General features: G+C 36.8%; 1 protein-coding gene across 6 annotated transcripts in view; it reads left to right on the plus strand.

Moving 5' to 3' along the window:
• Window positions 1–17,745, plus strand: part of KCNH7 (potassium voltage-gated channel subfamily H member 7) — a 478,227-nt gene extending 460,482 nt beyond the window's left edge. For 5 of the 6 annotated variants that reach the window (XM_019457808.2, XM_019457812.2, XM_019457828.2 and 2 more), the window contains 4 exons: window positions 657–920; window positions 6,678–6,846; window positions 14,449–14,641; window positions 16,723–17,745. In XM_019457808.2, the coding sequence (XP_019313353.1) occupies window positions 657–920; window positions 6,678–6,846; window positions 14,449–14,641; window positions 16,723–16,989 (893 nt within the window). In that variant the 3' untranslated portion in view covers window positions 16,990–17,745. The remainder of the gene's footprint in view (window positions 1–656; window positions 921–6,677; window positions 6,847–14,448; window positions 14,642–16,722) is intronic. The other variant, XM_019457841.2, reaches the window with a different exon arrangement.
• Window positions 17,746–24,805: the final 7,060 nt, after the last annotated feature.

Genomic DNA, 24,805 nt, shown 5'->3' on the forward strand with positions numbered 1-24,805 from the left:
TTAATGTAATTAGGTAAACTCACCTTAATTACTGTATTTAAGCTTTATATTCTTTGCAATATGCCACAAGACCAAACTACCTGGAATGTCAAGGCCTTTATATACATTGAACTAAGGTTGAAATTCATCCCTTCAGCCTTTGCTACGAGGAGGCTTCCTGTTTTGACCTTTGCCATGCGTGAATGGCTGCCACATGAGAGAGCATGAAGGCTAAAAACAAACAAGGTGCATAGTCGTGGTATTTTAGAACTGGGACATATTTTCCCTCCCTATTCCCTTTCCTTAAAGAGATAGTGCACCAGATTTTAAGAATACAAATGACCGTTGAGCATGTGTAAATAAGGTTATGTTATCATTTTTTTCTGAGATATAAACATTATTGCTATTGCAGATATTCTTTTAACTCTGAAACAAATTTGTGTATTTCACAAAGATACTCTAATGTCCTTTGAACTAAAAAAAATTCTCCTTAGGTAGCTACATTCTCAATGGGAAAAGGAGAATGAACATCCTTTCTGGTGGTTTTAAAGGAAATTCTATGTTAAAATTATTTAAAGGCCATAACTCTTAAAAAGGCAGTTTATGTATAGTTAGGCAGTATAATATGCATAGAGTCTCACATTTGATTATCTTCTATAAAATAATTTTTTTGATAGATTTTGGCAAAGGGAACAGTACAAATGGTCCCGAAGACTCTGTAGATACCATAAGACATTATCAGAGTTCCAAGAAACACTTTGAAGAGAAAAAAAGCAGATCTTCATCTTTCATCTCATCCATTGATGATGAACAAAAGCCTCTCTTCTCAGGAATAGTAGATTCTCCTCCAGGAATAGGGAAAGCAGCTGGACTCCATTTTGAAGAAACAGTCCCAACCTCAGGAAGAATTCACATAGATAAAAGAAGTCACTCTTGCAAAGGTAATCAAGTTTCTCAGGAGTCACGTTGTCTCCCTTTAGTGCTAATTGTAAAACGGTGGCTTTTCACAAATCAAGAACTGTACTGACACGTGTTAATTTAATCTTTTACAACTTCATGAAATATTTGCAGAGTTCAGATCTCAGATCATCTACGAAGCATTTGTGCAATTCTGGAACAGTGTTAATTATTTCTAAACATTGATAGTGTAAGAGGTTTTTGTAGCAGTGAGCTTTAACATAATGTCACGTAGAACATTGTGGGAAGGTCAATTGTGCTTCTAAGAGAGAGGAGGGATTAATGGGTATTTTAAGAGAGCTAACCAGTTGATTCTTATATGTACCCTCTGTACCTATTCCTCACTTCCAAGCCAGCCATTTTATAGCATGAAAAGCCAATGCAGTAACGCTGTAATACATGCCAAGAAGAATTTGTTTATAGGGAATTTGAAGAAATGGGAGAAAATGCCCGTAAATAAAGTATGTGCTTTATCCAACTCATTTAAACACATTTGTTTAACATCTCTACCAGAAGGAATATGGGGGGGGGGGGGGGGGGGTTGTAGAAAATATGCATGAGATGGATAATAATGCTTAATTAATGTATGCAGATTTGGTTCTAAAGGATGGGAAACTTAGGAAAACTTGAGAACTATCACATGGAAGAACAAATAACTTAGCATAACAGGAGCTAGAGCTACAGAGGTGGTTAAATCTAACCTTTAAGTGGGTGCAAGAACAGGTGTTTGGGTCCCAACCTGGCTCTCTTTATTTCTTTGCTTTGTTCACTTGCCCCCTTTATGTCTTTGAATAAGTGACTTGACAGACCCCACTAAGGCTCAGCTTGCTCAGCTTTTTTTTTTTAAGTTCATGTATTTATTTTTGAAAGAGAGAGCAAGCAAGAGATAGAGAGGGAGAGAGAGAATCCCAAGCAGGCTCCGCACTGTCAGAGCAGAGCCAGATGTGGGGCTTGAACTCATGAGCCTTGAGATCATGACCTGAGCTAAAACCAAGAGTCAGATGCTTAACGGACTGAGCCACCCAAGCGCCCCAGCTTGCTCCTCTTTCAAATACAGTAACATTTTCTAACCAACAATAGTTGATTGTAATTATTGAACAGGAGAACATGCATAAGTTACTTTCTCTGAAATAAAATCCCTAAATCAGTCTAGTATTGTCTCACAGGTTTTATTTCCTAACCTTTTAATTATTGAATGTATATATAAAATGCCTATACAAATAGAGCTATAAAAATGTAGAAATAAAGAATGCGTAGCCAAAAAAATCAAAAGAATGTAACAGAATTGAAGGAAAAATAGGATGCTCTTGGCCTGGCAGGATAGTAAAATTATGGCACCAGGTAAATAAATATTATGTATCATTGTCACCATTATTAGAAGTGACTATACCTAGCAACAATCGTTTCATTGAATTTTGGATGTTTAGGCTTTACATCTCTCCCTATCGTGTATCAAATCAGCTTTTGCCATGACCCTGTGTTGAAGTAAGCTAAGAATATATGCAAATGTTCTCTGGACAATTTAAAATCTTGATGAAGTGAATGAAAATAGTACCTCATTTATCACAATGGAAGAATGGAATATTCGATGTGATTACCAAATGTCCCATTTTAGTTATTTATGAAATCAGATTCTGGGAAGTGCTAAAAATAGGAAAAGGTTGTATCATCGAAGTCAGAAGTTCTGAAGAGCTCACTGAGCCATCTCTACTTCTCCAAAAGTCAGCATAATGTGGACTTGATTTTTTAAAAAGTACTTTCCATTGTTTTCTTCTTGAGTTGTAGCGTCTCAAGTGACAGGTCACTGAAGATATATTTGGGGGACTTTATTTGGCTTTATCATGACTCTTGCTGACAGTGAATTGTCATGCTCTTCATCTTGTATTTTTCTTGGCCACGTCTTCCAATTATTTTTAATTAGCTATTTTACGTGCATAATAAAAAAGTATTCTAACAAATAATCTTAATATCCCCAGATTTTTAATTTTCAGAAATGTACAATTCAATCCCTATTCAAGTCATAAATCATTACCTTGAATGGAAATACATAGCTAAATATTCATGCCAATTGAATAAAATAATTGATGGCCTATAGCATTGTGACACATGGTTAACCTGGTTAATTAATGTGATCAACTGATGGAGAATTCTAAAACTTCATTCACCGCAAATTTTATTCCCTAATGATTTTTTTAAGGGGAAGTATTATGGAATGTTTGAGAATTTGAATAATACGTAGGATGTAGCTGTAACTGCTACAGTTTGAACTACTAAATCCCCGAAAATTTTAGTTTTATCATCAATAGGAAGTTCCATTTACTCACATTCCTGGTACTTATCATGCTGAATCCAACAGAAGAGCACCTTTTGGCAAAACTAAGAAGAAAAAAAGCAAATTAAGTGGACTCTGACCCTACTTAGATTGAGGCCAAAAGTTAACTCTAGAAATATCGTGTACCCAGAGCAAAGTGAAAGTTTACTTTCTGTTCATCCATTTCCAGAAATGCGTCTTGCAACTATAGCAACATTTTCCTAGGCAACCAAGTGCAGATTCTTTCTGAGCTATATTTAGAAAGTGTCTACAAGGACGTTCATTTTGATTAAGACCACTAACCAGGATTTCCCCTTTGAACTTTTTTTCTATGTTACTGTTAAAACAAGCTAATCATGCATAGCCAGATTTTAATAAAAAAGTAAATTACAATTAAGGAAGCCTTTATCTGATAGTTTACACTTTATTCATTTCTGCTGAGAAGATAATCAGTTTTTTTCTTGAGCCGTAAAAATATATATATAATCATGCATAATTTATTGCATGCGATTCACCATTGTTATTTAAAAATCAATTTATTATACATGATTTGAGAATGAAAGAGCTGTTAAGCACAGGCAGAAATTCTATAAGCTCTCTTGGCACAAAACTTCTGAGCATAATATGTAACTTCCATCTTATCGATTCTTACTGTCTTCTGTAAAGATTCCTCCTAGCTGGCTAGCAGGTAGCTAGACAGAGACAAGGATTGGCATCCCCAAACCATTATATGTGTGCCCTAAATGTTGGACATTGCTGCTCCAAAATTGAAAAACTGGTGTACTAAGACATTATATTATTGTTTCTCCTTTTACATAGAGTCACAATTCTGTGAACGGCAAATCATACTTTTCAGTGAAAATCTGCTGATATATTATTACCCAAAACTTCAGCACTGTCATTTTTCTACGTTCATTTTCCTTTTGTTGTGTTTGGTAAAATATCAAAAGAAATCGTATACTGTCCCTTTAAAAGACAAAACAAAACACCAAAGATCTCATAGGCTAAGAAGCCTTAATCACAAAGAGCCATTCTGGAATGCTTATCAAGCTCTATGAGATCTGTTGCCCATTTCAAGAGAACAAGGAGCCCCGACCTTCTATTTTTCTAATGCTGTCTTTGAAGATGCTGATTCCTGGGGTACCTGGGTGGCTCAGTTGGTTAAGCTGCCGACCTCGGCTCAGATCACTATCTCGCAGTTTGTGGGTTCGAGCCCCACGTCGGGCTCTGTGCTGACAGCTTAGACCTGCAGCCTGCTCCAGATTCTGTGTCTCCCTCTCTCTCTGCTCTTCCCCCACGCATGCTCTATCTCTCTCAAAATTAAATAAACATTAAAAAAATTTTTTTTGAAGCTGCTGCTTCCTTTGATACAGCTTCACCCAAATGAGACAGCAATTGTAGGCCACTCATTAGAGAAATTTCTGTGTATTCAATGATAAAGAGATAATGATAGAAAAAAAAGCCTGAAGAAAGAATACAGATCTTTCTGCTCCTTAAAGAGAGGGGATGCTTCTGAGCTATCTGACTGTACTTTTGGAGAAACTGCAGGAAAGCGACTACAAGAAGCCCTGCAAATCCTGTTCCCTATTTCTAGAATCATACCTAATCTTCCCAAATCAGTTACTTTCTACCCATTTTTTTAAATAGCTGAGGATATAAATTCCTTAAGTTTATATAACTTTTGTCCGCATTTAATCATAGCTAGTGTCCAAAAAAAAAAAAAAAAGAAAGAAAGAAAGAAAGAAAGAAAGAAAAGAAAAACAAAGGTTGTCTATCAAACCAAAATCACTTTCTATAATTCAAATCTATTTCCATGTGAAAATGAAGACCAGTTTTAGATACTCTTTTCCTCCTACCAACCCTCCCAGTGAGAAGATGTCACTTCTTCTTTATCCCTGAAATAAACTCCCAGCTCCACGAGTAATTTTTCATGGGCTTTATTTTCCAACCCTTTAATCATTTTATATGCTCTCTTGTGGAATGTAGAGGGTAAGAAAGCAGAGCAAAAGTCATCAAAGTATATGATATAAATGAGAGGAAAAGTAAGATATTACATCTGTCCTCAGATAGTGATAACTTGCAAGCACAGATCGTAAGAGAAGCTGTAAATTAAAAGATTAATCAACAGATGAATCTCTTTATGAAAACTATCAGAACCTTGCTACCAAATTCTTCAGGTGTAGGGCCTGTGTTCTTTGCCTTAAATTCCTCCACATTTAGCAGAGTGTCTGGGACATAACAGACACTGAGAGCGCTTGAAAAGTGGACTTGAACAGATAAGCGGTATGTTTCAAATATAGAAACACAAAAATATTCTAAATGAAAGCGCCACAAGAAAGCATATTGGAAATTAACGTGACTATAGTAAAGGGCAGTGCAGAAGGAGCTACAAGGAAAGATAAAAACATGTAGTGGGCCTACAGGACATTTAACGCCCTTGCCATCTTTAACGGCTCCACTTTGAGTTGAGTTGCCCCAAGGGAATCCCCTGAAGCTCGGCACTTTTCTGTGGCTTTCTCCTTGGGCCCATTCTGAATCACACAGCATGCTGATTATCCTGGGAGAACGGCCCTAAAATCTTAAATGCAAGGCAAAGCAGTACAGGCATACCTCAGAGAGATTGCAGGTTCAGTTGCAGACAACTGCAAAAAAAGTGAATATCACTCTTTAATGTGCAATAGCATTTTGTTTAAAAAACAATGTACAATCCCTCAATTACAAAATACTGTGTTGTTGAGGTGTGTCGGTTAAGCATCCAACGCTTGATCTCAGCTCAGGTCTTGATCTCAGGGTCGTGAATTCAAGCCCCATATGGGGCTCTGCCCTGGGTGTGAAGCGTACTTAAAAAAAAAAATGCTATGTTGCTAAAAATATGCTGAAGTTTATCTGAGCTTTCAGCAAGCTGTAATCACTAGTTATAGTTCACCGTAATAAATATAATAATAATGAAAAAGTTTGAAATATTGCAAAAATGACCCAAATGTGGCACAGAGACACGAAGTGAGCAAATGCTGTTGGAAAAACAAATGAAGCCCATAGACTTTTGCTCATCACAGGGTTGCCGCAACCCTTTGATTTGTAAAAACCGGGATCTATGAGGTGCAACAAAGCAAGGTGCAGTAAAACAAGCAAAATATGCTGTTTCTTCCCAAGTAATCTAATTTGTCTACCAGAGACAAAATCACGTTCAAAACTCTTGCCCTCCTGTATGTTCATTCATATGGAAATGGACAGAGGAGGTGGCAGGCAGGGTGAGGGTAGGACTCAGCTACCAATTGGTTGTGGCCCCTGGACAGGTCCTTGAATCACTCTCCTGGGTCTTTCGGCTTCTACTCTGAGGTCCTTTCCTGCTTATCTTGTAGAAGTCTCTGTATTATTGAGGCAAAGAGGCACCCAAAGAAGTTGACATCCATCTTGCTATTTCCCACAGATATCGCTGACACCAGAAGCTGGGAGCAAGAAAACGCGCAGACTCAGGCTGATGAGTCTAGCCCCTCAGCACTTCAGCGAGCTGCCTGGGGGATCTCTGAAACCGAAAGTGACCTCACTTATGGGGAAGTGGAGCAAAGATTAGATTTGCTTCAAGAACAACTTAACAGGTACAAGTAACGGCAAGGCAAAGAGAGAGCATCACTCAAACCCTTGGTGGGGTCTAGCTTTTCTCCTTGTAAATAGCAAATTCCTACTACCATAATCTCGTAGTTTTCATATATGCTCACTTATTTAAAATAAGGCTGCAAGTTGACAGAATTATTAATCTGTGTTGCAAGGAGCATTTATTTAGAACACGTCATGCTTCTGGCAACATAAATCCTATTTTTTCTTTACTTGTCATAAAATTAGTATATCACCCACACCAGCTGCTGAAGAAAAATCCTTTTTGTTCCTCAAAATAATTCATATTTGGCTTGTTTACTAACACCCTCTTTTAATCCTGCTTTTACACTTTTGGTTGTTTCTGGTAACTTAGTTATGTGTGATGGCATTTTTTTTAAGTATAGACAAAATTATTTAAACATTTAGATATTCAGTCAATATGTGAAAAATGTATTTGAATCAAAAATATCACAACGTTGAAGCCCAGATCTTTTCCATTTTCCCTCCGTCTTTGATCTATACCCTTTTAAGATGAGGCATGAATTTTGGTTTTAAGGAGAATGGAATTCCTTAACGCAATCTGTGTAGATTTCGTAAAATCAAACTGGTCACTAAGTCAGGAAAAAAAAACATGTGATTGAGTATGATATCACTGCTTTAGTTGTGCTTCACGTGGGAATTGACCTTGATTCAAACGTAGCCTCTGAATACACCACCAGGCAAGGCAGTGTTCATAGACGAAAAGCTTCATGGATTAAACTAAAATCCTCAAATCACACAATTTACTAAATCAATGTAGAACATACAATGAGAGGGGCGTCTGGGTGGCTCAGTCGGTTGGGCGTCCGACTTTGGCTCAGGTCATGATCTCGCAGTCTGTGAGTTCAAGCCCCACGTGGGGCTCTGAGCTGACGGCTCAGAGCCTGGAGCCTGCTTCAGATTCTGCGTCTCCCTCTCTCTCTCTGCCCCTCCCCTGCTCTCACTGGGTCTCTCTCCCAAAAATAAAAAAATAAAAAAATAAAAAAATTTTTAAAAATTGAAAAAAAAACATACAATGAGAGTTGAGGAAAGCTAGATGAGATACTTAACACATTTCTAATAAGTGCAAGCGTGGTAAAAGGAACACACTACCCGAATCCTGATTTATGACGTGTTCATATATGCTGCATCATCCTGCCCTGATGTGTGGTGCCTAGGACGACAGTGGCAGTTTGCACAAAGCATCCACAGACAAAAAAATCTGTTCCAGTGACACACACTTGCTCTATCACGGAGATGTAAGGCTGGATATGCCAGCCACAGCCGTGGCTCTCCAGTTAGTCTGCTCAACAACTATGTATTTTATTTGCTCTTTGTAGGTAAAGCCCATGTGGAGCTGGAGTGAGCCTATGCTGTGTGTCACCACTGGATGGCCAAATTTGGGGGTGACAGTTGTCTGTCCTGAGTTGACTTGAGAATAATTTGTTGTTTCTATCTCTGTCTCTGTAAGCCACACTCTCGTTTGTTACATCCTATTTCTGTTCTATCTTTGGAAGGTCTTACATGTTACCTAGCATGCTGTCTGTATTTAATACACCTTATGGATTCTCTCCACGTTTAGCAAGCTACTTACTCGTTATCTATACTTAACTAACACGTCCTATGAGTTTTGCCTACACCACATAAGCTCCTGGTTTACTAACTACTTGCTTAATGTTTCCTATGTGCTTTATCCATTATATCTATCTTTCATGGTTTTTTTTAAATGTTTATGCCAGAAATGAATACGGACAAACAATACAGTAAGCACATTAAAATGCGTGTACACACACATATACATTGCCACAAAAAAATAAATTAGGAATTAAAACAGACAAATAGAAAATCTACAGGTTTGTAAATTCAAATAAATTTGTTCATTTCAAACAAAAGTACGAAAATATTGTAGGAGCTAAAGATTTATTTTGTAGTCTGTCTTTTCATGGATTTTAGTTGAATTTAAAACCTCCTGGTGCTAAGGTCCATACACCATTTTCAAGTGCCAAATGCAAGTCTTATAAAATTGAAACATACCTGAGAAGATTAAAGTATCGTGTCATTTACTTAGGGTCAGCAATCCCTAATTCAAGTATAAGAACTTGCCATGGTAATACTTATTATTGGTCAGAGAAGCATATTTAGTGGCTTAATTAATACAATTGCTTTTTTACTCTCCTTGCCTTGTTTACCAAGTCACATTGATCCTTTAGCCACAACATACACAAAAATATATACTGTACACACATAAAAATTGATATGTGTGATCTCTGGACTTGAATTTTTTGATTCCTGTGACTTAGGGAAAATAATTGTCCATTTCTTTACTGCCAGGACATAAAATGTGTTCAACTTGTTGAGGGGATATAAAAATGAGTGAATTAAATAAATAAATAAATAAATAAATAAATAAATAAATAAATAAAAATGAGTGAATGAATAAGTGAATTGACAGGAACAGCAGTGATTTCTTTACAAAATACTTGTGGTTAGCCTAGATTAAGGTCATAGCTCTGCTACTTAACTATGTATAGGGTTTATGGTTCTCTAGCCTCAGTTTCTGTCTTTGACTCATACATACCTGCAATGGTATTTAAGGACTAAGATATGATACATGGAAACTATACATGCTCACACAGGGAGGGGTTGTACCAGCAGCTAGGTAAAATCTGATGAACAATGAACTCTATTATTGGTGTTCCTCCTGAGTGTATTCTCCTAGTTTATATTTACTTCCTTTAGTCCTTTCTTCAGGATTAAAGTTAAGGTGTTAGGATCCCTTTAGTTGCCTTTTCAGGGGTACCAATCATTGCTGCTGAGATAAATCGGAGATTACTGAAAACATATGTCTTCAATATGTCCCGGAGCCAAAAGTGTAAACTCTTAAGGGCACACCCATCAAGGAGCATTTGATTTGCAATAGCCCATTAGTAATAATAATTTTTATTGTTATCTTATTACATTACTTATTATGATTTTTATATGAAACTTTTCATCTCTAAAGTACAATTAAATTTCTCCTAGGGCACCTAGGTGGCTCAATAGGTTGAGTGTCCAACTATTGATTTCGGCTCAGATCATGATCTCACGGTTCATGAGATCAAACCCCACATCAGGCTCTGCCTTAACAGCGTTAAGGATCTGCTTGGGATTCTCTCTCCCCCTCTCCTCTCTACCCCTCCCCGACTCGTGCATGCGCGTGTGTGCACTCTCTGTCTCTTCATCTCAAAATAAACATATTTTTAAAAAAATCTATCTTGGCATCTCTTTTGACATAGTCCCAGCATCTATATGTCCTTTGACCTACTTCTCACTTTGACTTACTTCTATTTCTCTCCAATATTTTCAACAAACATTTTATGGCCTAACTCAGCTTAGCCTCTTTTGGATTTGAAATCCAAAATATTACATTTTTACCGCACTGGCGTCTCCAACATCTTTCCTCCACTTTACTCACGAAAGCAAAAGTATAAAGAACAAGTTTGAAGAGGGTAACTCAGCTCAAACTTTGACTTTGAGCGGGAATCCTGGGACATTTTCTGGAATTGGGTCTGCCCTGTTTAGCTTCAGCATTCTGTTCGAATGTAGAACTGTGAATCACAACCCCGTTTGTCTCCTTCAAATATTCATATTAAGCAAACTGTGCAATAAGAACAGATATAAATGGGTCTATCTTGAATCAGCTTTGCTGCTACCACTTTCCTGCTTTAATGACCATTAAACTATATGTAGGGTTAAAGGTTTACAAAAGGAGGGTTCTTACATATTTATATATTATGTCTACAGACATACATACTTAGGGCAATAGCACTTGATCCTAAAACGGGGCTTCTCAAACTTTACAGTGAATGGGAATCGCTTGGGGATCTTATTAAAATGCAGATTCTAAGTCCCGTAGATCTAGAACTCCATTCTAACAAGCGCCCAGCTTTGACCACGCTACAGGTAGGGAGCTCTGGAGCATGTAAAAGCTTTGAATAATGATTTCATGTCTTACAGATCATCCAGAGCAATTTGCGTGTGTGCCGTTAGTATGGCATTGAGCATGTGCTTCACCTAGTGTTATACTTATTTATGTACTTCCTTCTTTTTCCTTCCTACGTGGTCAGCTTCTCTCAGCACCTTAGACTAGATTCTACGTATATCATCATCATGTTCTCCTTTTCACCTTCCTGCCCAACAACGTGCCTGGTATATTGTGGATCTTTAAATAAGTGCATGAACGCATTTACTTTATGCAGCTGAATAGTTATGTTGATGTAGGAGAGAAAAAATATTTTTCCTTCTACCCTTCTGAGTTCTTGGCTAAGACCCCTGTAATTAAAGACAGATTAACAAGAAAAAACAAGTAAGTTTATTTAACACATTGCCCTCATGTATACATGGGAGATATACAGAGGAAAATGAGTAAATCCCCAAGGTCGCTTAGAATCCGGGATTAGACACCACCTTGTTAAGGGAAAGTGTAGGGGGACGTAGGCCTCTTAGAGGAGAGTAAATGATTTTTAGGAAAGGTAAATGGATAGTCAGAAGAAGAGGTAGAAGATATAATAGTTTGTGAAAAAGTTTGTCTCAGTGTGGTGTCGGCTTCCAGTCTTTTCTCTTGTGACAAGAGCCAATCTTCTCTTGCTGATGAAATACGAGAGGAGTGAATTTATCACAGTTGAGTTCCTTTTGGATCTGCTTTTAGGAAGATAAGGGAAGTTCAGAGAAAGCCTCTCTCCGCATTTTCTGTTTTTCATGTGCCTACAACTCAAATAATCAATATGCCAAAGTGGCATATTTCGGTACCTTTCATTGACCAAAAAAAAAAAAAAAAGTTTTAAAACCGGGTTATAGACTGGGTGGTCTGTAAACAACAGAGACTCATTTCTGACAACACAGGAGGCTGGGAAGTCCAAGATCAAGGTACCAGCAGATTCAGTGTCTGGTGAGGCTGGTTTCCTGATTCATAGGTGGCTATCTTCTTGGGGTGTACTCATAAGGTAAAAGGTAGAAGGAAGGAAGCTCTCTGGGGTCTCTTTTATAGGGACACTAATCCCACTCATGAGAGCTCCACCCTCATGACCTAATCACATCCTAAATACCCTACCTCCTAACACCATCGCATTGGTGGTTAAGATTTTAACATATGAATTTTGAGTATATAAACATTCAAGCCATTGCACTGAACTACCCAAAATATCAGATAACCAGTTAATAAACAAAAACTAAGTATTCAAAATTACTGCAGGAAGAGAGAATGCTATCTTGAAAGAGCCTAAGTGGTGTCTCAGGAGGGGAAGTAAGAAGTAGGACATTCCTAGGACTTTGAAATCTGGGCCCTTCAAGGCTGGGAACTAATTGGAATTGGGCAAAGTTCATGCTGTTATAATCCAGGTTGAGGGACACAGTGAGGTGAAGATCTTCAAGCAAATCTGAATAAATAAAATCTGTCTGATAAACAAATTATTTGTTCAGATGAGCAGACTGTTGTCTCCAATGAGTTGGTCTATAGAAATTTCCTGAAGAAGTGAAGTGAAGTTTATATTTAGTCTTATTTTTTTCAGGCAAGGTTTTCCCGGAACAAACAACAAAGTCAGGTTGACAGAAGTGGTCCACACAGTCTCAGTTCTCACCCTGCACCTGCTACTTCACCTGCACAGGGAACTCTTGCATGCATGAGCCCCACTTACAGTAGTACATTGCCATTACTGAAGACCCACCTTCCAACAGATTTCTTCCTTATGGAGACTATTCAAATAGAATCCATGATATTAAGATCCCGTTTCTCAGAGACCACTGCTGTTTGATAAAGGACTCAAAAACAGTATCATGATTTCTTATTCTCTGTTGCATTTTGAATCCCATGTGTTGAAATTTTTATTCCATCCCCCACCCCCAAGTCCATTTATATTCAATGTAATAAATACTTTGTAAGCCACTCACTAAACATTAGTCTGTTTGCAGACTTTTCTTTGGGGGTGCAAAGGAGGGAGAAATGAATTCTGAATGAGTCCAAGATGGAAAGAGTTTCGGGTGCAGATAAAATTTGAACTGGAGCTTGAGAAATGAAAGGAAAAATTGACGTATGACAACAAAATAATAAGCTTTCTCCAGTTAGTTGGCACCATAAAGAAATAGATCAGACCTACAGGTAACAAGTAGATAAATAAACTGGTCGATAACTCCTTTTTTTGTCTCATTTCAGTGTGTGGTTTTGACATTTGTGAGGCACAATCATGTATAATTTATAGCTTTTGGTTTAGAAGACAGGAAGCTATATGGTTAAGTATACCAAGTATAGAAAACCTGTACGAATGATGTTATTATGATTCTCAGGAGGAAGATCTGTAGTGGCAGGATTAAGAACTAAAAAGAAAAACAAAATAACCTTTTCTTAAATCAAAGACTAAGTTCTCTCCACTTCAAATGTCACAAACAAATGCAGCATGTATATAATTGGACAAAATTAGTTCTATGATTTTAAAATTTTGGTAAAATTTACCTTCCCTTTGCATCTTTCATTCAGAGACAAAATAGCACAAGTAAGATTTAAAGTTTTCTAAAGATGCATACAGTCCAAATTTTCTGTTCTTATGCCCACAAACTTTCCTTTTTTAAAGTGCTGTTAACACATGCAAAAAAAGAAAATTAGTCCTATTGTATTTTGCTATTTTCCTTCGAATTTTAATTAAAAATGAGAATGAATTTAACAGGCCAGTTGGATCCTTCTGAGCTTTGGGGAAAAAAACATCAGACTGGCATCTTGCAAGCCAGATGGGTCATAGAAGCAAGTGAACTTGTATATTTGGTTTGTTTCTTAAATGCCAAAGGCCTGGAATTGTAAATTGGTTAGAAATTTAGCATCTAACAGCATTTAACAATAAAGAACACAATGGGGGGCGCCTGGGTGGCTCTGTCGGTTAGGCGTCCGACTTTAGCTCAGGTCATGATCCCACAGTTCACGAGTTCAAGCCCTGCATCGGCAGCTTGAAGCCTGGAGGCTGCTTTGGATTCTGTGTCTCCCTCTCTCTCTGCTCCTCCTTCCCCCGCTCAAAATAGGTAAATTTAAATTTGTTTTTTAAAAAAAGAATACAATGAATAACATGCAATACTGTGAATAGGACAGAAACAAGGTAAAATAAAGGTAAACTTGAAATACATAAGAAATTACACAATTGTTGCAGCTATGAAAGAAATGTGCTACCAAGTCCATATTTAAAGAGTAAACAAAATGTTCTGAAGAAACTGGCAAAGCCTGATTAAAAAGCAAAGAAAATTGTCATTAACAATGGATTCTCAGTATGTTTTACATTTGAAATCAATAAAGGTTGGTAAAAATGTAGTCTATTTCAATTCAGCTGCTTTTCCATTAAGATCTTATTAAAGAAGCAGGAAAGCAGGAAAGCAATGGTGTTTATCAGAACCACTAGTGGAACACAGAAAGTGAGCATCAGCCAGGAGAGAATCTGTGTGCTCCCTCTCCTGTCCTTCTTGTTTAAAGCAGGGCCATAATTCTGTTTGTTGGTGGTACTGAATTTTCTCAAATGCTTTGCAATCCTGGACTATTTTAGGACTGTCTTCCCCCATTTGTGTCTGTCCTGCAGACTTGAATCCCAAATGACTGCTGACATCCAGACCATCTTACAGTTGCTGCAGAAACAAACCACTGTGGTTCCCCCCGCCTACAGTATGGTAACTGCCGGAGCGGAGTATCAGAGACCCATTATTCGCCTGATGAGATCCAGCCATCCAGCAGCATCCATCAAGACTGATCGAAGTTTCAGTCCTTCCTCACAAGTAAGTATAGATGCTGTATAAACGAGAGTCTCTCTCTGGGTGTTTCTGGGGACCACATGAGTTAGAATCATCTAGGGTGCTATGGGAAAATAAAAGTCTCATCCCCATCTGTTTTTGCTCCATTAAATTTCTGGGAATAGCCCCTAGAATTTGAATTTAAACCAGCCCCCCAATAATTCTTCTGTTCATTTTTTTAAATTTTTTTTTTAAATTTTCATCCAGTTAGTTAGCATATAGTGCACAATGACTTCATTAGATTCCTTAATGCCCCTTACCCATTTAGCCCATCTCCCCTCCCCAACCCCTCCAGTAACCCTCTGTTCTCCATATTTAAGAGTCTCTTATGTTTTGTCCCCTTCCCTGTTTTTATATTATTTTTGCTTCCCTTCTCTTATGTTCATGTTTTGTATCTTAAAGTCCTCATGAGTGAAGTCATATATGTCTTTCTCTGACTAATTTCGCTTAGCATAATACCCTCTAGTTCCATCCACGTAGTTGCAAATGGCAAGATTTCATTCTTTTTGATTGCTGAGTAATACTCCTATATATATATATATATATATATATATATATATATATATATACCACATCTTCTTTATCCATTCATCCATCAATGGACATTTGGGCTCTTTCCATACTTTGGCTATTGTTGATAGTGCTGTTATAAACGTTGGGGTGCATGTGTCCCTTTGAAACAAAATGCCCGTATCCCTTGGTTATGTTTATTTCAAGTTTGAGAACAGTGGACCTCAAAGAATGATTTTAAACCCCTAGTAATTTTTTCCCCCCTAAGAAAAAGTTATTTTCAAGAATCAATCTGCTTGAGTTTATATATGGTAGAGCTTTGAAAGCTGTAGCCCTGGGTCCAAAAAGCACTTCAAAGAATGGTCTGTAATTTACTATGGTGACAAGAGGTGCTCTTGGGCACCGTCTCCAGAAGGAAGTAAGGGGAGGAGAAAGAGCAGTTGTCCACAGAGGATCTGAGGTTCCAGTGAGATCAGACTAGTAATCTCATTTGTGCCCCACCCATCACCTGAGATCTCTAAGCTTTTCACATCCCCATGATAGTAAAAGGAGTAATGTTAAAGTGTCCTTTATCTCGCCTCTGAAGACTTCTAAGGTCTTTTTAATAAAAATATTTTAATAAATTTAAAAAAATGTTTATTTATTTTGGGAGAGAGAGGGAAGGGCAGAGAGAGAGAGAGAATCCCAAGCAGGCCCCCCACTGTAGGCACAGAGCCCCATTCAGGGTGCGATCTCACCAACTATGAGATCATGACCGGAGTTGAAATCAAGAGTTGGATGCTTAACGGACTGAGCCACCCAGATGCCCCTAAAGACTTCTAAGACCTTTTGACTTATGTTAATATGAAGGTCTGCATGGGAAATTATTCTTAATTACTTAAGCCGAATAGCCAAACTGACTCTAAGGAAGGTGGACCCAGCACAGTCTTGTAAGATTTTTTTTAGAAGTTTGGAAATTTAGTGCAAAATATTATGGGAAATTAAGCTACATTAATAACAGGGAGAAATGTGAAGAAAGAAAATAATGAAATCTTTCTGAGATATGAAAGTATAATTTTTTTTATCCCTAGCTAGTTTTGAATGTCTCCGATCTTGCAAAACTGTGTACTTTGTTCTTTGTTTTCAGTGGATTTAGGTAATATTTTCTGACCAAGGATGGGTGATTTTCCTTTGTTTTTTTTACCTCTCCTCCTTACACTGTCTAGTCACCAAATGACACACATTTCTGATCTTAGTTTTGTCTTGAATTTTGAATTAAAACTCATCTGGAAACTCAAACTCAATGTTAAATTGTGTGTATGTATGTATGTATGTATGTATCTGTATGAATCTGATCTGGCTTCAGTGCAAAATTAAAGTTCTTAGAATGGTTGTTTAGGATAAACTGATGCCCAACCTCCAAAGCCTTGATCCGGCCTTGGGAGGGAAAGTTTGGTTAATACCACTAATCAAATATAGATTAATGGGGAAATAAAACGTATTTTGATTTCGTGAGTGTAATTTTAGAAATCTGTCCAAATGAATTGTAAAAACGTGTTTTCTTGTCTTTCTCTCAGTGTCCTGAATTTCTAGACCTTGAAAAATCTAAACTTAAATCCAAAGACTCCCTCTCAAGTGGGGTGCATCTGAACACAGCTTCGGAAGACAACTTGACTTCACTTTTAAAACAAGACAGTGATCTCTCTTTAGAGCTTCACCCGCGGCAAAGAAAAACTTACCTTCATCCAATTAGGCATCCTTCTTTGACAGATTCATCCCTAAGCACTGTAGGAATCTTGGGTCTTCATAGGCATGTTTCTGATCCTGGTCTTCCGGGGAAATAATCATTTTGTACTATTTACTCCACATACAATGTAAGTGCTTTTAATGGCTGTTTTCCTTTTTTTGTATTTAAATCCTCTCTACTTGACTCAGGGGCTCACAAGTTACCATTATATGCAAAAGTACTGTATATTTTCCTAAATTGAAGCTTGTAAGGTAAAATTGAGCAATTAGGATGTAAATATACATATGAACTCTTTTGTTCCAAATGTTAAAACTGCCAGCATCTCCAGGCATCTTATTTTATTTTTATTTATTTATTTATTTTTAAATCATGTGCATGTTAGGAAACTCCAATTTCTCTTGCATGGAGACTCCTACTTACTACTTTTACTAAATCTGTACTTTGTTATGAAAATGCCTTCCAAGCAAGTAAGAAACCAAGGGTGACATTGTTCATGGAAGCAAATCATGGAAGATCCTAAACTCACGGAAGTTCCAGGGGTAGAAAGGGAACTTAAGTCACTCAGAACAGATACCCTTCTGTTCTGAGAGGTTTATAGTTAATTACATCCATTTCACCACACTGAAAAAAAAAATAGTTTTAGAGTTCTGAATCTTCGACCACGTTGGGTGTCCATCTCCAAATACATGAATATAGGCCAGCTTTAATGAGGACAAAAAGGACTTTCGACTTAAAATTCTGTCTTTAACTGCATTTACAAACTACCTAACATGTTTCTCACTGGCACATTTCCTTGCATATTTAGAAACAAGTAGAAACAAGTTTCTCTCTCTTTTTATTATTATTATTATTATTTTTTTTTTTTTTTTTTTGAGGAGGGGAAGGGAGTCTTCTCAAGAACTGCCAAGGTGTGACTGACACAAAGTGATATCTACAGCTTTCCTCTGATTCATATATTAGGGCAATCCTGAATTGGAGCAAAAGAGTGGACACACATGGTTCTTTTTTAAAAATGTGCAACCCAGTGGATTTGCATGGCAAAACTAGCTCCCATTTGAGCATATGTTGTTCCACGGTTTTCGATTTAATCCCAGCTGTGGAAAAACAATATGCTTGTACCTGCCTGTAAAGGAAATGAAGACACCAGCAGTAAAATTTCTGTTTTGTTCAGTTACTCAAACACATTTGTTAATCAAAGATTAAATGAAAATGCATTCTGTATGAATTGGGCTGAATATATTTGGACCCCAGAATATCAGAACATACAATGGAACATATTTTAATATCTTTAGCTGTTAGACTCTTTCGGAGGGGGTACGATATGCTTCTCATAAAATCAGGATACAGAAAAAACTGCAAGTTAATTTAAGATTCTGAGTTGTCAATTTTTACTTAAGTTTTATTTTTCAATTCCTTTGAGTACAATTGTAATTTTATTTTGGGCTGATCTATTATATCCTTTCCTTCTGAACGAAATCTTGAAATTTTTTGCAAGTTTCTTCCTTCTTTAATAATTCTTACACCCACATATATTTTTAAAGAAATATTATATCGGTGCACATTATTAAATGGATTAGTTTCCATCCCTCCAGGATAGAAATATAATCTATTGACTTACTTTTACCTTTGACACTATTGGTTTCAAATATAAGCAATTCCTTTAAATTTACAAAGCTATTGCACTATTTAAAATGATGAAAGTGACCTTAAGTTGCCCCCTATATATTTTTAAATGGTCACATGTGTGGGAGGCAATCTGTAGGCGTGAACATATTCTTATCCCTGCTAAATGTTCGAAAAAAAAGAAAACATAAGCGATAAAGTATGTATGACAAAATGACTAGTCAATTCAGTAAAAAACAGAACAAGTTTAACTAGCTTCCCAAACCATTTGGTGTTAGGCAGATACAAATTTAAGGACTAATGCTTTCTTTCCTTCATTCAACAAACATTTATGGGTGCCTAGCTGGGGGAGGCAAATGGCTAACGTTGATTCAGAGGACTATTTGAGGATTTTATATCTATATTTAGGCATATTTTTGCAGCTGCAACAAATTTCATAAGGATTGCCAGCCTAAGCTCCAGGGAAAGTCAGAAGGAATTCACCAGAGACTGTCATTTGTAGAGGATTTGGCAGGTGAGGAATTTAGATCTGATTGTTTGATTAGTGGATGCTTCAGCTCCAACACTTGCTGTGACGTGCATAAAATCCCACATAAAGCCTCTATACTTCTTTATAAAAACTGAGCATGAAAAAAAATAAATAAATAAAAATTGAGCTTGAGGGAATGGAAAGATGGGGAATAGTATACAAGTTTCCAGCTTGCTTAAAGTTTTGCATAAGACAAACATTCTTCCTCTTAATGCCTTGACATAAAATAATTCCTTGATATTAAAATCTAAGTCTCAGAGAATTGGACAGGATTAAGAAGGTCCCCTCTTCTAGGATATTAGCTTAACAAGAGCCTGGAAAAGCTAACATGTGATTAGTTAGGCAGAAATGTCAGAGGCTCAATGGTTAACATGACTTAGAGATGACCAAGGCAATTATCTTAATTTACAAAATGCATCTCCTTATCCCAGTCAAAGGTCCAATGCCTGAAATCACTTGTCATGCTTGCTGTGGCCAACAGTCTGACCCCTCCATTGGCGATCCTCCTGAGAGGCAGGGTTGACTGCCCATCAGTCCTGGCAGTAGGAGCACTGCTGTCCTCCTAGGTAATTCGAACCACTTAATACAACTGATGCTTTCCACCTAAAAATAGTGAGATCTGGTTCCCAGGCCTAAATAAAATTCCATCTAAAATCTGAAGTTTATCTGAGTGAGTTGTTTTCCTGCTGTTATTGCTGGGCAGAGAGCGGGACATATCATTTTACCTTAGAGAGGAGTCCCGTGTTCTAATTAGTTGATAAGGAAACTAGGAATGAAAAATGTTGAAGCAATGTTCTTGCAGGATTTTTAAATTAAAATTCACCCATTCAACAGACATGAGAAGGCAGGGGCAAATTTGGGACAGCCTCCTTTTCTTATGTCCATGGTAATGGATTGGTCATCAGAGATGAATTTTCCCACTCTTCCAGTCAGAAGATATGGGTATCGTATCAGGGCCTAGTGGCATTTGGTGTGAGGTTGGATATATGTATATGACAGCTGCTTACAGGTCCTTTTGGAGGTTTATCTTTAACAGTGGTTCCCAAAAGCCTAAAAGAACCATTTCTTTAACCGGATGTCATTTAAAATCCCTTCATATATTATCAAAGGAAAAAGTTTATCACCTCGTTGGCATACCTAAAACAATCATTCTAACAGGTAAATCTTTCCCTTGAAGGCTTTTCATGATTAAAAAAAGGAATGTGGGAGATCTAGTTATTAAAAATGAGTCGCAACACTGATTTAGAACATAGTAGTCTTTAAATTGCTTATCCATGATTGAAACCAAAAGTAAATCAATGTATTTGAGGAGATTCCTACTGCAAATCAAAATTTTTATAAATTACAAAAAATTTCAGATCTTGATTTTTGCACGATAGAAAAATGTGTCTATCATGTAAGTTCAGAGGCACTTGGAAGACAGATGATGATGTCTTCCCATGTAGGCCTAGAATTAGCAGTACTAAAACAGCCAGGGATCATGCTAGAAATGCATATTCATGGGCCCCACCCAGACCTACTGACTCAGAAACTCTAGAGGTGGAACCCAGCAATCATCTTTTAACAAGCCCTCTTCTATATGATCTCCATAAACACAAGAACTTTGAGAATCACTAACGTAGAGCATGGGCTCTGCAGTCAGACCCACGTGGGTCTCAGGAGTTCTCTCATGAAGAGCTGTGTGACCCTGACCAATTTAATTAACCTCCCTGAGTCTTTTTCCTGAATTTGTAAAAATGAGATAATGGTACCTGCCTCAAAGAAGCTTGAGGAAGAAGTGAGATAACATATAGTAAAGTGCCTGGCACACATAGGTGCCCCTAAAATGCTAGATTCTTTGATTATCATCCAGGACCACGATATTAAAAACAATCAGGAAGACAAATAATTTTTTCCACAATAAAGCTTTTCTGTAATATGCTATGCCTCCAGCTAAATATCCATTAACAAGACTGAAGGTTTTGATTCAGAAGACACAAGAGTAGCTATTGTTTTCTCTAATTGCATTTTGCACTGTTAGGTTTTTAGCTTTAAAGTAATACTATTTATAATGATAGTGAGAGTATGAATGTCATTGTTACAAACCTGTGTACTCTGAATCAGTGATCTGTTGAATTCAGTACTACTAAAAATTGGTCTGTAAAGACCGGCTCACTGGGGAAGCCCCTCTTTAGATCCATGACGTAGTTCCCAGATGGGTATTTGGAAATGCATTTTCAAAATAGTGTTGAAAGAAAATACACTTTCTATTTTCTCAGAAAATAGAATTTATAGTTGTAGTGGTCCTTTGCAGGCTTCTAGGCCCACACCATCATGCACAGATATGCTAAACAGACTGCCTGCCTAAGTCCAGTGTGCAATGGTAGAAATGGCAAGAGACTTGGTGTCATAAACCTGAATTAAAATCCTACCTTCTCCACTTTTAGGACAAACCCTCGGTGAGCCCCAGTAGCCAAAATTATGAAGGCAATGTCTTAAATATCTTGAGGAGTGTTGGGGAGCCTCTGAAGTGCGTATATGGAAGTGCTTTGTAAACCATAAAGCACCATGTAACTATAAGCTCTTTATGTGACTTGTGCATCATCACAAATACAGTGTCATTAGGGTGGCAGTGCCGTAGCATGACCTAGGTCTTCTGAAAACCTTCCATGGCTCCTTCCCCTACCCAAAACTGACAGCATTCCCACTCTGACAAAAATCTATACAGTGATTCTCACACGGCTCTCAAAGATCTATTTACTCAGAGTAGGAGAACACCAGTGTTAGGAAAGCTATCCTCTGCTATAGCATCCCCGTATTTGTCAAAAATTGTCGGTGTCCAACATCCATAGAATTATATATTTGAGTTGTGATGGTTTTCTAGGTATGCAGTACTTTACCCCTCACCCCCTCACTTCTTAAGTGTTCTCATTCAAAGCTTCTGTCTCTGGGTTCCACTTAACTTACAACAAAGTGATGTTACCATTTTAAAAACTGAAAGGATGTTTTAAAATGCTTTGTAAGGTATTAGTTGTTGTGACTGATCAGTGCCCAACCTTAGAATAATTCATTACATGTTCTGTAGTACAAATACACTTGCTCTAAGAATATACAATACAGAAAATTCACGGAAGACATGAATTATTAATAATTGACAGCATGAAAAGAAATTATCACAAGGCCTATTTATATAAACTATTAAGTGGAGGTTGAGAGAGATGACTAACAAGACATTTTTTAAAATACATTATCACTATGAATAGGATGAAACATCTGTAGGAATGCAATGTTAAGAACACAGAACCATATGATCAACTGACCGATTTCATTGTTTTAGCAATCAAAATCAAACTTTTAAATGAGTAGCAAGTATTAGAGAAATGCTCCCAATAAAATATTTATTATGAGAAGTGACAAATTTAACATGATTTTTCTTGAAAAGCTAATGTCAAAACTTAGCTGAATTCCTAACCGGTAGTCATGAAGTCATGACATTTGTGACTTTCGTTAGTTAATTTATATTTTGAGAGATACAAAATAATTTGGTACACCTATGGTTTTAAAACACTGTATGTTTAACCTTCACTTTTGGTGTTTCCCTTGTATGCATCATTTTTAAATGAAAAATAATCACACCTGTTAGCACTTAAATCATATACTTTTTGTATTGACACTGTATTAAGTATTCTGAGTATATGTAAGAAAATTCCACACCATCTCATCAACCTCATTTATTTTGGAGTAAAATTTAAGGACTGGTCATCTTATACTTACCTCCTCCACAGTCTCTTCAGAAGATACAATGTTACAATAACATTGAATATGGCACCCTTTTTCCAAACATAAAAACACCGAGGAATCCCTAGTTTTCATCTCCGGGGATTAATTAGACACACCTCCTTCTAGCTGAAATTTGCATTCTATGATTTTGATAGAAAAATATATACCAGAATGTTTGCCAGTTCAATAATACATTTCAAAAAATAATGTGTGTAATCATTTGAAAATGTCAGTCATCTGATAAAAAGAAGTTCACTCACATTGGTTAAGTAGTAAGTACCTTGGAATGCTTTAAATGTAATGAAACAATCTACCAAAACACATACTTTTTCCTAGTCTTTATGCACATAATGTAGCATGAAATCATGACGCTTTTGAAATACTCTGTGCGGATATATTTATTTTTTAGCAAATATTTTCTTCAAAGATTGGTATGTGGTATTGGCAGTGTAATCTACTTGCACAACTAGTTTTGCAATAACCTACAAATAACTGTAAATAAGAAAAATGTAAATTTCATGTAAAAATGGTTGCAGATTTTTGGTAGCTAAAAGTGTACAAGTTGTATTGAAAATATAGTATATATACATAATTTAAGAACGAAGCATATACTTTCTGATCTATTTATACATGAAAATTCAAGAATTTGTAAAAGAAATTATTTTGGGGAAAAAGAAAGTAAATCTCATTAGCTAGCTTTTATTAGAGAAGCCAACTATTTCCAACATTTTACTAGGTAGAGTACTAGATACAGGCATGGTGGTGCTGATGTACTTCACGAAATCCCATAATTGCAACAGTGCCACTACAGTTTTATGGAGTTCACTGGGACACTAGTAAACTGGACTGGGTGGTAAAAGCATTACGTCTAAAATTGAAGAACTGTAAAAACATTTCACTTACTATTGACTGTCAAGCACACAGTGGTAATTGACTAAAACGTCTACCGTTCCCTTATTGAAAATTTCTGATAACTGAGCAGGCTTCAAATTACATGGGACACATTTGGTATAATGCGTGGATGGTTCATTTTTTTCGTCAAGAATGAAAATATCCAGATAACATTATTTTCATTTGCCTATGTTTCATATATTCTAATTCCTCCCCTAGAATCAGTTATCTATTATTTAAGAAAAAGCATCTATCTTCAGAGAAACCTTTTCCACAAAATCAGTTGGTCATAATGTGGCATTTTCTAAGCTAAGGACTATTTACTCTGTTTAGTGGTTTAGATTCTCCACCATTCATTTTTTTAGGTTTAAGAAGCCAAGAGAACATTTCGCTATTTAATAAATGAAAAACCAAATCAAATATAGATTAGCAGAAACAAACGTGTTGTTTCATCTTTAAGTGAGGCTGATTAGAAAAAGAATCAAAGTATGAATAAGCTATTTAAAAACTTAAAATCTCTTGCCATAAGAGAGATTTGAGGGTGATGCATTTAGATAGCTTTGGGAAATTAAATATGCATCCAAAAGTTCGGCTAACCTGAAAATTTTCTGATATGGCCTATAATTTTCAAAAGAATATGGATCTTTGTTTAGTATGTTTCTGGAAAATACATACCTGTTCAGGTTATCTTTTGAAATTTCAGTTATCATAGCAATATAAATGTGATTAAATATAGCCAGCTAAAATGCAAATGACTGCATGTATCTGTAAAGCACATATTTATATTTTCATGCTTAAGGGAAAATGTTGGGATCCGCCCCCCCCAACAGTGTTATCTGATGAAGGTACTAATTCCTGGCATATTTGTCTCTGAATATAGCTATTAAATGATGACATAGCCAAAATTCTCATTTCCCGTAAGCTTGCCAAATCGCCACCATCTCTGATGTTGTGGAAGGGTTGGAAATGTAAGTAGCACATAGGCAAGGACCCTCCTCACCCCCTAACTGTCTGGTGCATCATAGTAATGTAGGAGTGCTGCCAATGTCTACTTACTCTACATTCAGATTTACAGAAGCACACCTGAAGTTATTCCTGAATGCTCACAAAA

Source organism: Panthera pardus, unplaced genomic scaffold, assembly GCF_024362965.1.
Source record: "Panthera pardus isolate Hobbes unplaced genomic scaffold, ASM2436296v1 HiC_scaffold_10, whole genome shotgun sequence".
In the NCBI taxonomy this organism is placed as follows: Eukaryota; Metazoa; Chordata; class Mammalia; order Carnivora; family Felidae; genus Panthera; species Panthera pardus.